The sequence below is a fragment of the Amblyomma americanum genome, chromosome 6 (assembly GCF_052857255.1).
Source record: "Amblyomma americanum isolate KBUSLIRL-KWMA chromosome 6, ASM5285725v1, whole genome shotgun sequence".
In the NCBI taxonomy this organism is placed as follows: Eukaryota; Metazoa; Arthropoda; class Arachnida; order Ixodida; family Ixodidae; genus Amblyomma; species Amblyomma americanum.
The window spans coordinates 152499067-152512981 of NC_135502.1; the positions used below are offsets into that span (position 1 = coordinate 152499067).

The window sequence follows — 13915 nt, forward strand, 5'->3', positions numbered from 1 at the left end:
TTATCGCTAGAAAACCTGTGCGTTGAATTTTGATGAAACAGCCCACTGTGGCATTCTGCCGTTCATATATTGAATAGATGCGTGAGGTTCCTCGAAAAGATCAACCTGGGTCACAAAAGCCTCTCCTCTGATAGCACCTGCAATCGCAGGGCGGTGGTTCATAGCTTAGCCATTCCACCGCGGCGCCAGGAAATACATGAGGACTATATCGATCTATGATTTTTAAGTAGAGATCTATGACAAATTCCGCATATATTGGGCATTAACACATTTACGCTACAACATTATAGACTTAACGCGGAGCTTAATGTTCCCCTCCAATTTTAGTGCGCTAGCAAAAATGCGCCCACTCACCGATGTCGGGGATTTTTTGTTTCTAAAGTCTGCTTGACCTTGAAATCCGAGCCTAGACCCGAAACCGTCAGGAAACTGAAAACTGAATTTCTAGCGTACCTAAATCGCAATTGGCCTAACCAGGAAAGATCATCCGTATTTTTTTCCAATGCCTAGCAAAATCTTTGTTTTAAAGTGTGTCTGTGGCATGCATCGAGTAGTTAAGATTGCCATAAGGGAACGTTGTTGACAAAAGCACAAAAAATAGTACAGAAAAATTGCTACCAGGAAGAGCGGATTTCCGCGGTGTATTGATTGGTATGGCGGAATCGTAAGATATGAACAAATGTTCTGCCGAGAAACAACCTCTCGTTTAAAAATGCGCTCCTCAAGTATTTCGGGGCTTATGTTTCCCGATGGGGTTTAGCATCGCTGCCAAATACAGCCAAATATTCGAGATATCACTTTCTTATGGGGCACGCGACGCCTGTTTTAAGGAGAAAGATGAACTAGCGGCTGGTCAGCAGATCTGCTCTCTCTCGCGCCCTCGTGCAGAGCTAGGCCAGCGGCAGCTTTCTGAAAAGCGATTCGAGGGGTTGTTCTTTGACAACTAAGCCTCTTTGTAGAAGACCGCCACCCACTTCCAACGCAACCCGTCAAACTCGGCGATTCCTGTGGACCCGACGAAACCGGTGAGTTCCGTACGACACCACTGATAGAGCCGGTTGCCATATTTTCGTCTGAAGAGCCATGACACCGCGCTCAGTTAAGCTCAGAGTGAGCGTGATAAAACGCTTCGGTTAATGTCTTCTCCATTCGAATTGGAGCTCCCCTGGGTTTCTTGCCGTTCAACCAAGACAGAATTACCTGTGTTTTCAGGTTGTGGAGTGGTTGCTTGTGGTTGTTGCTGCCTCGCGCTGGCCGGGTAGCTGCCACCAACGTGTACCTCTCTCTTCAATACTCAAGTGTTTGGTATTCAAGACGCGCTGAAAACCTGCGTCGGTGCTTGGCACGGAATTCTCGCAGTCGTGCTTAGCAGCACACAGCGGCCCGCTCGCCGCAGCATGACAACCAAGCGCCAGAACTCTCCCCACCATTATGCAAGCGGCAATTATTTTACTTGCCTAAATGGCGTTGTGTGCATAGTAATGGGAGGCCTGTCGTGCGGCGTTGACGCGCTTAGGGCTTAGAATAGTACGAGACTTCTGCGCCAGCAGCCGCCAAAAGTCCGCAGGAATCCGTGGCAGGTTTTGACCCTATTGGATGAGTCCAGTCACTTTACGGCACACAGCCAATGAAAACATACTGCCGGAATTTTCGTATTAGGCGGCAACATTAAAATCCTCTTTACCCAGAAAATCCGGCATTGCTTTGTCAGCGTTGTCGGCGCCGGCGTTGACAGAGATAAATAGGACGCCGTAGTGTTACAGAGGCGGCCATCCACCGGAGAAGAAACTTTGTCACGACACCTAGGTCACGTGACTTTGTCGCATCATCACAGTACCTGCCCACCTAAATGTGACGAAACTCACCGCCGTTGGCTGTTAAATTATGGATTGATCGCGACAGGTTGCTCAACATGGCCGAACAGGCCCCACCGGTGGCAGCCCTTGCCATTGCCGAGTGGCACAATCCTTAACCGCCGCACCATTGCGGAAGAAACTGTGTGGGGGCTCCCAGGTACCTATGAATGTAAAGTTGAGAACGAGATTTTCTGCACTTATGGGCACAAAATCATTATTGTTATCGCGTGATATCAGCAAGGCAGAGCTGGTTTTTCTCTTTTGAGTTTTGCTGGCTGTTCGGTAACAGAATACCCTGCGCAAAAAGTTGCCGGCAGCCGGGAATAAACGTAAACCAATGAATCTTAGAATGCTACCTAGATGCGACAAACTCCAAAAGGAAACAGAAAATATATATTAATCCTGTTTGTGTTTCCATTTAAAAAAAACAAAAACAAGACAACTCTCTCAAAAGGTATTGTGTGCGTCACGTGACTACAGCTAGCATATCAACTAAAACTGGTGGCTTCATAATGCGACAGCCATTCTGCGGCTGCCGCTTCAGTAGCACACCCCTTTTCTATATTCGGTCCCTACGGGCAACAACTAAAGGCCTGAGCGGAAATAATGCCAATAATTTAAATAGAATGTACTTTCTATGCGTGCACATATAATCAATTTTTTTTTTGCACAGGGCGCCAGTGTAAGCAGACATACAGCTTACCGTGGTGTTTCTGGGGGATCTGGTCGGATATATTGTCTGTAAGTGGTATGTCTGAGGTCCCAAAGCGACAGCTGGCCTATAAGAGACGACGTGGCAGAGTGGTCCGTGTTTTAGTAGAGGGTCCGTGCGATAGTTAAGGTGCACTGACATCGCACAGTACACGGGTGTCCTTGGATTTCACCTTCATAGAAATGCAAAAGCAAAGGCTGCATTGGTATTTTTGAAAGCTATGTTCTAAGCACTACTTGCATTAGCCACATCAGCAGTTGCCTAAGATGAGCAGCATGCACTGTGCGTTGATTGCTTTGCAAATGGCAGACATGTGTGAAACTTTGTAATTTGCAAAGTATTTTGTTTAAACAATAAAATCATTAGTAACTCGGCTGACAACGGTGGTTGCATGCTGGTTGTCACTGTATTCCTGATTGTGGCACTAGGGTTTTCAGAGAAGATCGGTGACTCTACTCTTTGTTGTACTATCAGGAACAAAAGTCTCCAGGACCCACCGAGCCCAAGAGCAGTTTTTAACTCAGCAAGTGTGGTCTGCAACGACCAGCTGATAACAATGCTGCACTTCTTGGTTTCTGGTCTATTGTCCTTGGGGTTTTTTCTTTCAAGTACGGTGTGCCAGCGGTTTCTAAAAGCCTGTTCGTGGATTTCCTCAAACCGCCCGATATTAGATGTATCGGCACGTGCGAGAGAAAGCGACTGAGAACAAGATACGTTTCACGAAATATCAGTTCCGTGACTTTCGAATTTGCTTCAGATGCGTTAATTTAGGATTCCCTCGGCGTTAAGGCGGCGCAGTGCCACTCCTTGTCAAGTAAAAATGAATGTGTGATCAGCTGCAGTGAGATAGTTTTTTTCGTCTCTCTCTCCTCGGCCCACTGAGCACCGGCTCATTTCTTACCAGTGCAGGGATGAGCCTAACGATATTCTCAACTGTCAGATAACATTTAATTTGGTCTCTTTGATAGATCATCAGCCTGCTATTATTAGTGTCTCAAGTTTGTAGCCTCTGCAGTGTTGACGCAGCCAAAGATAGTTCAAGCTTAATTTTATTTTAATATCAAGGCTCCAGATTTGAACGAGCTGTACGTGTTGTTTCCATTAATTGCCTTTAAGTTCGAAGATATAAAATGACGACCGGGCAGCATTGGCAAAACGAGGCTTATGTGTCTTCCGCAGTTCTGAGTAAAAGCACTTCGAGACGCTGGATACAGCGACACAAGACAGAATCACTCTCACTGTACCGTCACACACACAGCGGCAAAAAGGCTTTAATGGGGGGGAGGGCAATCGAAACGAGCTTATTACGCGCAAGCCACCGCTATGTTTTCTTGGACGATGCCTATAATACGAGCTACGCTGTCACTTTAAACATACCCGAAATCTATACCATGCCCTCTATCATTAACGACACAATGCAAATAATTGTCCTTTTAGACAAAATATAGCAAGCAGCATTGATGCAGATCTCCCTACTGATTTCAATACTGGTTTCATGCTAAACGACACGCTACTGTATTGCACAAGCAGCGCAATCCTTTCACGGGTGTCTCCGTGGCGCAACGTTTTTTGTTCTGTTATTGGAAGTGTTTCTCGCATATGCCTTCTCGCGGTAATCACGGAGTTCTGCCCACAAGAAGCCAGACGTGGCATGTGTGGCCCACCATTAATTGCCTCTAAAATCTTCACCTGCCACACAAAGTTTTCAGACGACGACTCTGTAAGAGAAATTGAATTTTACCTTACAAAGCGTTTGTATTCTGATTTAAGGTGCACTGTGCGATTTGCGCAGTCACAATGAGGCTTCATGTATCTATTCAAGAATTCATGCCAAAAAGGGAAGTTGTTTTCATTATATTGCGTTCCCGGGTTCAAAGCTGGCCGTGGAGGCTGCGTTTGTATGGAGGAAAAACGCTAAGGCGCCCGTGTGCTGTGCGATGTCAGTGCACGTAAAAGATCCCCAGGAGGTCGAAATCAATCTGGAGCCCTCCACTACGGCCCCTCTTTTTCCTTTCTTCTTTCCCTCCTTCTTTTATTTCTTCCCTTACGGCGCGACTCAGGTGTCCAACAATATATGAGACAGATACTCGCCATTTCCTTTCCCCAAATACCAATTATTATTAATATTTTCATTATGTTCTCTCGTATATATGCTATCTTCTGCATGTGTAAATATAGTTTCTTAGAATTTTTTTCGCTACAAAAACACTGACTATAAACTTGACGTCACAAGTATTAATACGATCGTTTTGTGCAGGCCACCAACCTTCCCACGACTATGCCATCGCCGCCACCCCCGAAGTCTACTAAAGCGCTGACCCCTCGAACGGTGTTATGGGCTCTCCTAATCGTCATTACAACGTCATTTATGGCTGGATTAGTAATTCGGCTGCTCACTCGCCCTCCAAGGGTAGTGTACAGACCGTCATCCTCGACAGCCGCGGCAGATGCCCCAGAAACAGGAGAGGACCCAACCGGGCCCATCCCACCGCCTCCTGAATGTGTGGCGTCTCGGGAGGGCTATGGTCTGGACAAGCCGATCATGCAGCCGGTAGGCCAAGACAAGCATCAGGGGGACCTGCCGGATGACGTCAAGCCGGAGAGTTACGACGTAACTCTGTACCTGACCGGTGAGAAAAGAATTCTCTCGCCGCGAATGATTAAAGAGCAATGTGAACAGAAGGCAGCCGGTGTTCAGCTCAGTGTACCTATGAAGAAGAAGTGTTTCTCCTGTACAAGGGGGAAATGTGCGTACGCTGAGTGGTTAACGTACTTATAGGGGCATTATTAACCAGCAATTTCCGAGGAATGTTAAAGCACGAAAGAATGCTGCATTGGTCGCAATACAGCAGGCACACAGAGTCACCATTTTAGTAGTCTTCAATTCCTGATGAGCGAAAGAATATTAGCCCCAAACATTAAGGACAATCGCTCGATATGCTTCATTTCTTCAGCTCTGTGGAGTGTCAGCTAAGTGGAGTATCTGTCGCAAATTGCCGCGAATGAAACCTTGAGTTAAGTCTCTCCGCAGGAGCACTTGCATGGATGTTTTTGTCAGTCGTGATTGCTTTCCATATACTAGCTGGGAACCTGTGTTCTGTGAGCGTTGTAGAGCTTTCGCTGTGTTCTTGGCCTGCGGCTTACGCATGCGCTGCTCCTGATACCGAGTCGGCGCGTGACTCTGACGACAACGTGAAGAACAGAGTGGCGAATCCTGCATCCCCCATCTTTACTCTCGTCTAGCGTAACGTAATATATTCAGATGCGTTGCCTGATGCATCTGTGACGCGTCGACACCCGGTGCAAGAGCAGAAAATTACAAATTGGTTAAGTTGATCAGCGAAACAGACGGCTTAACAGCTGTAACCGCTGTCGTGAATATTTACACTAATACTGACATGGGCGGATCCCAGGCGTAGAGGTCATTTTTGATATCGGTGGACATAGCTGACTTACTCCCTGTGAGAAAAAAATAACGCCTAAATAGCTAACCTTGTCATGCTGCGTGTCACCCTCGAATTCTGTGCTGGCTGCATTGTTCTTAAGAATACGAAGTCTGTGGCCCTGCCTTGAGCCAACGACAGGCGTGCGGCACAACCAGAATTCAAGATTTTTATACCATTCTGCCACCTCGCTTGGGGACCTGTCTGGGAACACCTTTGCAGCTGTCGCCCCACTCGAAATTTAATTAGTGATAAGAATGCCACAGAAATATGAAAAGAGGTGCCCTTAGAGATCAACATTCAAGCACAGAGTTCTCAGCACCTTCAACTCTCCCATTCTACACAAGAGCATAAAAAAATAGCTCCGTACAGTCTTTGCAAGAAGTAAGCAGGAAACGGTGTTGATTTCGCAGCTTTATAGCAGTGCCCATAGGGCACCTCAAATACGAAAAGATCTCGAAAGGTGTTTAAAATAGCTTTTCTTATCTGCATACATTTAGAGCTTAAAGGATGCGATTAGCTCCTCTACACGGCCAAGAAATGTACCAAGAAACGTACGGCCAAGAAACGTAAAGTTTAAAAAAAAACTGCTTATAATCGTTTTTCTTGGGAAATAATATTAGTTCTCATGGAGAAAGATACGAACAAAGCAAAAACTATCGAGCTACTTGTGAGGTGCAGAGGCTTTCGCGCAAGACAAAAGTTGGGAGACATCCATGTAATATCTACACATTATATGTTGCGGTGTGAAATGCACGGAATCTCTTAATTTGTCCCCACTTTACGTGCTCATGTGCCACTCCGCTACTTGATTATATTTTGTGACTAAATATTAGTTTATATTTAGGATTTAAAAGAAATTATGGATCCATATACATAGTTGAGGTTGGACTCGCGCTTTTTTAACGACCATTGAAGTGTTGCTTGCTTTGCTGCGGCGGGCGTAAATGACAACCGCAAATTCCGCAGCAATTGACGCTAATGGGATTCATGTCTCCCGTACGACAGTGATACTAGGTTGTATTATACTAGAAAAGCGACTCCAATATGGTAAGATCACGGTAGGGATCCGTTCGTAAAAGGAATCAGTGAGAACAAGAAAAAACCTAGCGCATGCATAAATGTCTTAGCGCTGCAGCTTTACCAATACGTCACGTGAGTCTATGAGCTTGACAAAGCAAGACGAGCGCTCCTCATGCTCCGTGGTTGTTCTCGAAGGGGCGACCTTGGGGCCAGCTATGAACATCACTGCACGCGTCGAAGCACACCTCCGTGTGTCCAAGGCCACTGATAAGTTGGTGCTCAAGGCCAGGGCGGACACGCTCAAGGACATACGCGTGGCCGTGCTCGATGGCACGGCATCGCGTTGCTTCAAGCCACGCGGATTGGCCGTTGACACCGTGAGCCGCGATGCAGATTTCCTCATCGTGCGGCTCAAAACGCCGCTGACCGTTGGTCACCCGTACACGCTGGCCACGGTGCACAAATACCAACCGGCTGCCGACGGACCAATCACGCTGAAGGAAACGTGAGTGCATCAGTGCCTGCCTGCATCTTTTTGGGTCCAGTGTGAACGTAGATTTTTATAAAGTAGTACACTTTTGCTAGAATTCATCTAAAGAAATTTGTTCAGAAGAAGTTGCAGCAAATAAAATATTAATTTCAGGGCGAGTGACCAGCAACCAGGCGTCTCGGCATCCGTGTAGGTGCTCTAAAGGTATTTTCATAGCAGCATTTACTGCAAGATATCTTGCCCTGCTTTCGCGTGATGGGACCAACATCCCACAGCGGTAAAGCCCTCTGAGGTGGCTTAGCAGCAGTGGCTTTCAGCTGTCGTGCTCAAGGCCATGGAGCCGAATTCTGGGCATCACGGCTGCATTTTGATAGCTGTGAAATGAAAAATGTGTACACGGGTTGAGCCATGCGAGTGCACGTTAAGGAAACGGCGTGGTCTAAATTCGGGAAAAATTAATTCTCGGCTTTTCTTCCAAATGCAGCTGTCGGAATCTTGATGAGCATTATTGAGTTGGACGTATTCTTTTCAATGCTTCGTATCGCCAAAATCAGCTTGTTTATCAAACCTTGAGTGGAAAACCGCAAACCGCATTTTTTCGCAGCTTTTGTTCATTTGCAATTTCTGCTGCGTAAAATAATGTAAAAATCAAAAATGCGTGTTTTACTAAGCTCATCTTTATCTTTAGCAGCAGCATGAGAAAGGAGGAAAAAATAGATTGTGTACTTCATTGAAAACTTGCACAGTTCATCCGAGCGGTTTTCTTGCCGTCTGTGCAGAGCGCGATTTCTCTACTCCTATGAGGTGGAATGGATTGCTTCATTCCAGCAGCCCAAATGGTTCAGCAGATATCCTTGAAATCCCGTGTCTTAGAGAGCTTGTGGGTGTTACATTGTTTTCTAGCAAATTTAAGCACCCACTATGCTTATGCACATGTCCACGTGGTGTAAAAGACGAGAAATGTTTTTCTGACATTAAGCAGCCATGCGACGAAGAGCGTAGTTCACGGTGATGCGTTAACATCTATTCAGATCACCGAAATCACGCTTAATACATACTTCTGTTCCAGAAACTCAGTGGAAAACTTGGAAGGGGTTATGACGCGACAGGAATGTTGGGCGATGCAATTCAAATTCAAGAACGTCAGACTGATGGTGTTGGCAGCCTTTATTTATTTAAAAACAGCGCTGCTGAACAAAGGACTCGTACGAAACGACACATACGTTGCTGAGATTTCAGCTGTTTTTTGCTGAAAATCATGCATTACCTCTATAGTCAAACCTCAAGAACGACCCTTTGCACAGTTTCATTAGGCTTGACTTGCCATTACCGTAATTCCCTCGTGGTAACTTGTGTTATTATCACCGATGGCTCTGGCCCGTTTCTCTAAAAGCCAAGGCTACGGAACACTGGCAAACACAGCCACTTGCTTTTATTGAAATATCAAAAACCTCAGCAACTATCCTTTTGCGGTGACCATTATGAATGTACAATACTCCAGTATCAACAAAAAACTCCGTACAATTCCCGTGAGACAATGCTTTCCCGGTTACTTGATTTATTTTCTGAAGACTTCTAGTGTTCTGAAAGCCTCATGTTAATGCACCGGTTTTTCTTGTCTGTAATACGTACGGGCGCAAGACAGTGATCTGGCAGAAAAATGCAGCCTTACAGGAGGCGAACTAACTTTAATAATAATTGCTTTTGGGCAAAGGAAATGGCGCAGAATCTGTCTCATATATCGTTGGACACCTGACCCGCGTGGTAAGGGAAGAAATAAGGGGAGGGATTGAAAGAAGAAAGGAAGAAGGAGGTGCCGTAGTGGAGCGCTCCGGAATAATTTCGACCTCCTGGGGATCTTTAACGTGCACTTACATCGCACAGCACACGGGCGCCTTAGCGTTTTTCCTCCATAAAAACGCAGCCGCCGCGGTCTGGTACGAACCCCTTTGCAAGTTCATTTTGCAGCCGTTCTTCCTTCCTACTCCTTATCTCTTGCTTTGAGTCGTTGATTCCACCTCATACACTTTATCAGACGTTGCCAATAGAGAAGTGGCGCTTTGCCCGTCCATTACTTTCGCATAGGTGTACGAGACGGGGCGGACGCATGGGAAAACTTCTTTTCTAACGGTTTCATTCTTCGAATTAATACGCTGTTTCGAGTAGTGGTTTGAGGTGTTTTTCAACATAAGGAAACTTTATCAGAGCACGAGACAAGGACAGAGTCCCGGAAGGTGGATCCGCCTCAGTGGCTGAGTGGTTATGGCGCTCGGCTCCTGGCCCGTAAGACATAGATTAAATCCTGGCCGCGGCGGTCGAATATCGTTGCATACAGAATTTTAGAAGTCTGTGAGCTCTGCGATACCAGTGCGCATTAACGAATATCTGGAAGTTGAAATTTTCGCTTCCTTTCACTACGGCGTCTGTCACAGCTTGAGCCGCTTTGGTACGTTGAACCCCTAAAACTCATCAACCTTGAAGCTGGCCTCCCTGAAACGCAGATCCTGGGCTGATACTACACTGGTGATCTTGGTAAGGCAAGGTTTTTCACTGCCATATGGATGGAAAACATAGACCGAAACGGTATAGTCGCCATCTATATAGGTATGAGGTGTGCTGCTGGAAGTCCTGCGTATAATAAAGAGCGAAAAATTCTGAATAAAAGAAGTATAAAAATAGCCGTGAACAATATGTCAATCCCCTCATGAACCTTTCTGCGGCGGGATACAGTGTAGTGTTCTATTTTGAGAGCCTAATAATAGAGGTAACGTGGCAGCAGAATGCAACGCAGTAAAGAATGAATAGAAAGGAAGGCAGGCTGCAAAAATAAGCGCTAAACTTGATTCGCCCCCTTTAAGGCTGCTGTAACCTACGAGACCCCTTTGTCTTGCGATCGTACGTATATGAGACATGCAGGCCGATGAATTTACTTAACGCTCTAAGAGCTCAGTTATGCTTTAACAACACAACAAGCCTGGCAAAGCGATATTTTGTGTGCAAGTGTATACCGGTTTTTGTTGACATTTGTGCATTTTCTCATAACGATAGCTGCACAAAAGAATTGGCAGTGGCGTTTCATATTTACGGGAAATCAACTGGCTGTCATAGCCAGCCCTTCATGTAAAGTAAGTGGTTTTACTAAAACAGGAGACCAATCGATGATATCTATACCGGCAGCCGCGGGAGAATTATAATGGCGACAAGTGCATGGACAAGGTTTAACTCTAAAACTGATGCGTATCTTTCATTAAACGCAGTTGTAATTTCAGCGACGTGTGTGTCTTCTTCAGTGTCCTGTATTTGTGCCCACAGGGAAATGTGACCCTGAGGTCTCATCGCAACTTGACAACCGAATCGACAGCAAACTGACTAACGAGGCAGGCGTCCGTTGAACTTCATTGGTCGCAAGAAGTTGCCCAGGAGAAGCAACCTGGGTCGCACAATCCCCATTGATAACAGCACCTGCTTTAAATGGCCACGGCTTAACCGCTGCACTATTGCACCAGGAATAGTATCATCGCCTCCAGGGATGTTTGAGTGCAAAATTCGAGAATGATCAATTCCACCTTATGGCCATCAATTCATTAACGCTGTCTCGCTATACCTTACGGCAGATATAAAGTGTACCTTCATATGTTTCGTTTTTAATAGTTTATGTTGGATTAATTTCGTTTGTATTCTCTTAAATGGGGTGCACTACTGTCTGGAACACACAGGGATCCTCTGATCCAGAATAATAGGGAGCAAAAAACATCGAAGTGCCCCTTTATTCTATTTTGAGTCATTAAAAAGTAATCTAGAGTAACAGCATCATATTTTGACGCATCGTAGGCTATTTCTGCCTACGTTATCAGCTATTTTAGCTCCTTTTTTCTCGAGCTTATTTCACTTTTGAGCCGAGTTTTCTGTCTGTGGCACTACGGTGTATTCTCTTTTATTTGTCCACATAAACTGTTATGATTTTTGTAGCAGGTTTGGCAATTTTTCTTTCTGCTCTTACGCCAACTGAACTCCAACATTTTTTTTTTTTGCTCCAGTCTGCCGTTGCAATATCCATTTTGCTTACATAGCCCATGAAAAATAACTCTAAGCTACATGAAAGGTGACTCAATCATATCTGACATTTGCAAGCATATAATTATGCTTTAGCACAAGATGCTAACATTCTCGCCGCTGTTTCTGCAGAGTACCAAAGTGTTCTCCTGCTGATGCTATTATGTAAGCAGATAGCGAGTTGCAGTAAGAGGTATAAGAAAAGCGCATTGTCGCATATATTATTACTATTTAGCAAGCTGATTGCGGCCTTGATGGCCTGGTATTAAGACTAATGTTATTTGTCTCTATTTTGCCTCCATTCAGTATTCTGTGTTTCGCTGACTTTTTTGTGCTTAAAACGTTTCTCCCATGAGACTCGTTTGCTGCGTACGTGTTGTCAACATTGCTTGGCTTGTATTTCATCAATCTCTACAATTTTAATTTTTACTCTGCATGCATATTACGACCACGAGTACCAAATAATCACAATTATTAAAAGATGGTTTTCTTAATGCTTCCAGTGCCAGAAAAGATTAGATCTAGTCTCTGTCGCACACTCCATTTGACACTCAGACACCTTTGCAGAACCGCAACATTCATCTCCAGTCCTCCTATTATGTCATAGAATAATAACAGGCTGCAAATGTGAAAAAAGAAAGTTGTTATCGTTATATTCAGGAAAATATTGCGTAGAATAACACAGGACGGGGCAAAGAACCACTCGCACACACAAGCGCTCGTGTGTTTGTGTGTTTCTACCTCCCGTCTTGTGTTATTCTGTGCAATGTTTTCCTTAATATGTCGCTACACCAACTGGCCCAACGTTGTACCCTATTAATGGAATATGCCAGGAGAAACAAGTTTTGCTTAATTGTTGGAGGTGACTATAATATTAACGTTTCATCAGATAGCAATCATGCAAATGAACTCAGAAATATGATTCAAGCTTCTGGCTTTACAAACCTGATCACCTCGCCAACCCGTGTTACAGTGTCAAGCTGCTCTGCCCTTGACCTTCTAATTATCACGAACACATGTATTGTTACCTGTGCTGGCACAATTACTAGTGACATCAATGACCACTGTCCTGTTTTTATGACATATGTCAAAACACAAAATTAAGCGAAAAACTCGGAAAATCATTCAGTTCTCAGTACATCTCAAACGACTCGCTCGAGTCGTTTAAAAACAGTATCAGTACGTGTGACTGGAGCCCTGTGTTTAAGTCAACTAAAGTTGACGAAGCATACTTCGAATTCATAGAAATAATTACGAGAGTGTATACAGCACATTTCCCATTTCGAACACTAAAACGTTCTAAAAAGGCGAAGAAACAGAAAAACCGTCTGTACTTTGTTTCTTCGCACACGGACAGAGGAAAACCTTAAAGAATTTAAAACCTTTAGAAATAAGTTAAATACTACGCTTAGGCAGACAAAAGCTTATTACGAGCATCTTTTTTCCAACATAGGCAAAAAACGGCCAGATATTACTTGGAAAACAATAAATAATGTACTCGGCAGAGGTAAAGGCGATTCGTCTCCTGAAATTTTAACGGTCAATGGCACCGGCCTAATTGGTGAAGCTCTTGCTGATCATTTTAATCACCACTTTACCAATGTCTCAAATCATTACAACTACAGCTTAACAACATTGCCCAAAATTAGCATCAGTACCCCTGAAAACATCTTCCTTCGCCCTACTGACGAAACTGAGGTACAGAGGACATTTTTATGCATAAAAAACAGCAAGGCCCTTGATTGTGAAAACATAAAAATAAAACCAATAAAGTACGCGATTGAATTCCTGTGTTCAGTACTGTCTTATATATTTAATTTAGCAATAGAATCGGGTACCTTTCCTGAGGGCATGAAGCGAGCAAGGGTTGCTGTAGTCTTTAAAGGTGGAAACAGAAATGAAGCAACTAATTATCGACCGATTTCTATATTACCTGTTTTCTCCAAAGGACTAGAAAAGATCATTTACTCACGCCTAATAAATTTCTTAGATAAAACTAAGGCGCTGACCGATTGTCAGCTTGGATATAGAAAAAGTAAATCTACGGAAACGACGCTGCTTGCAATAAAAGAAATTATACTACAGAGCATTGAATAGGGAACATATACGCTCGGTCTTTTTGTTGATTTCAGCAAAGCTTTTGACTGCCTCGACCATAACATACCTCTTGAAAAACTCACTTCATATCGCATTCGCGGAAAATCTCATGATTTGCCTAACTCGTACCTTAGCAATAGACGCCATTGTATCTGTATTAACGACCACCAATCATCCTTACTTCCAATACCTTGTGGTATACCACAGGGGAGTGTATTAGGCCCACTTCTGTTTAACTTAT

General features: G+C 44.4%; 1 protein-coding gene across 1 annotated transcript in view; it reads left to right on the forward strand.

Annotated features, from left to right (window-relative positions):
- Nucleotides 1-890: 890 nt before the first annotated feature.
- Nucleotides 891-13915, forward strand: part of LOC144095025 (uncharacterized) — a 32503-nt gene continuing 19478 nt past the window's right edge. Inside the window, exons 1-3 of the mRNA XM_077628847.1 lie at nucleotides 891-1025; nucleotides 4826-5198; nucleotides 7230-7539. Of these exons, the coding sequence (XP_077484973.1) occupies nucleotides 4847-5198; nucleotides 7230-7539 (662 nt within the window). The 5' untranslated portion in view covers nucleotides 891-1025; nucleotides 4826-4846. The remainder of the gene's footprint in view (nucleotides 1026-4825; nucleotides 5199-7229; nucleotides 7540-13915) is intronic.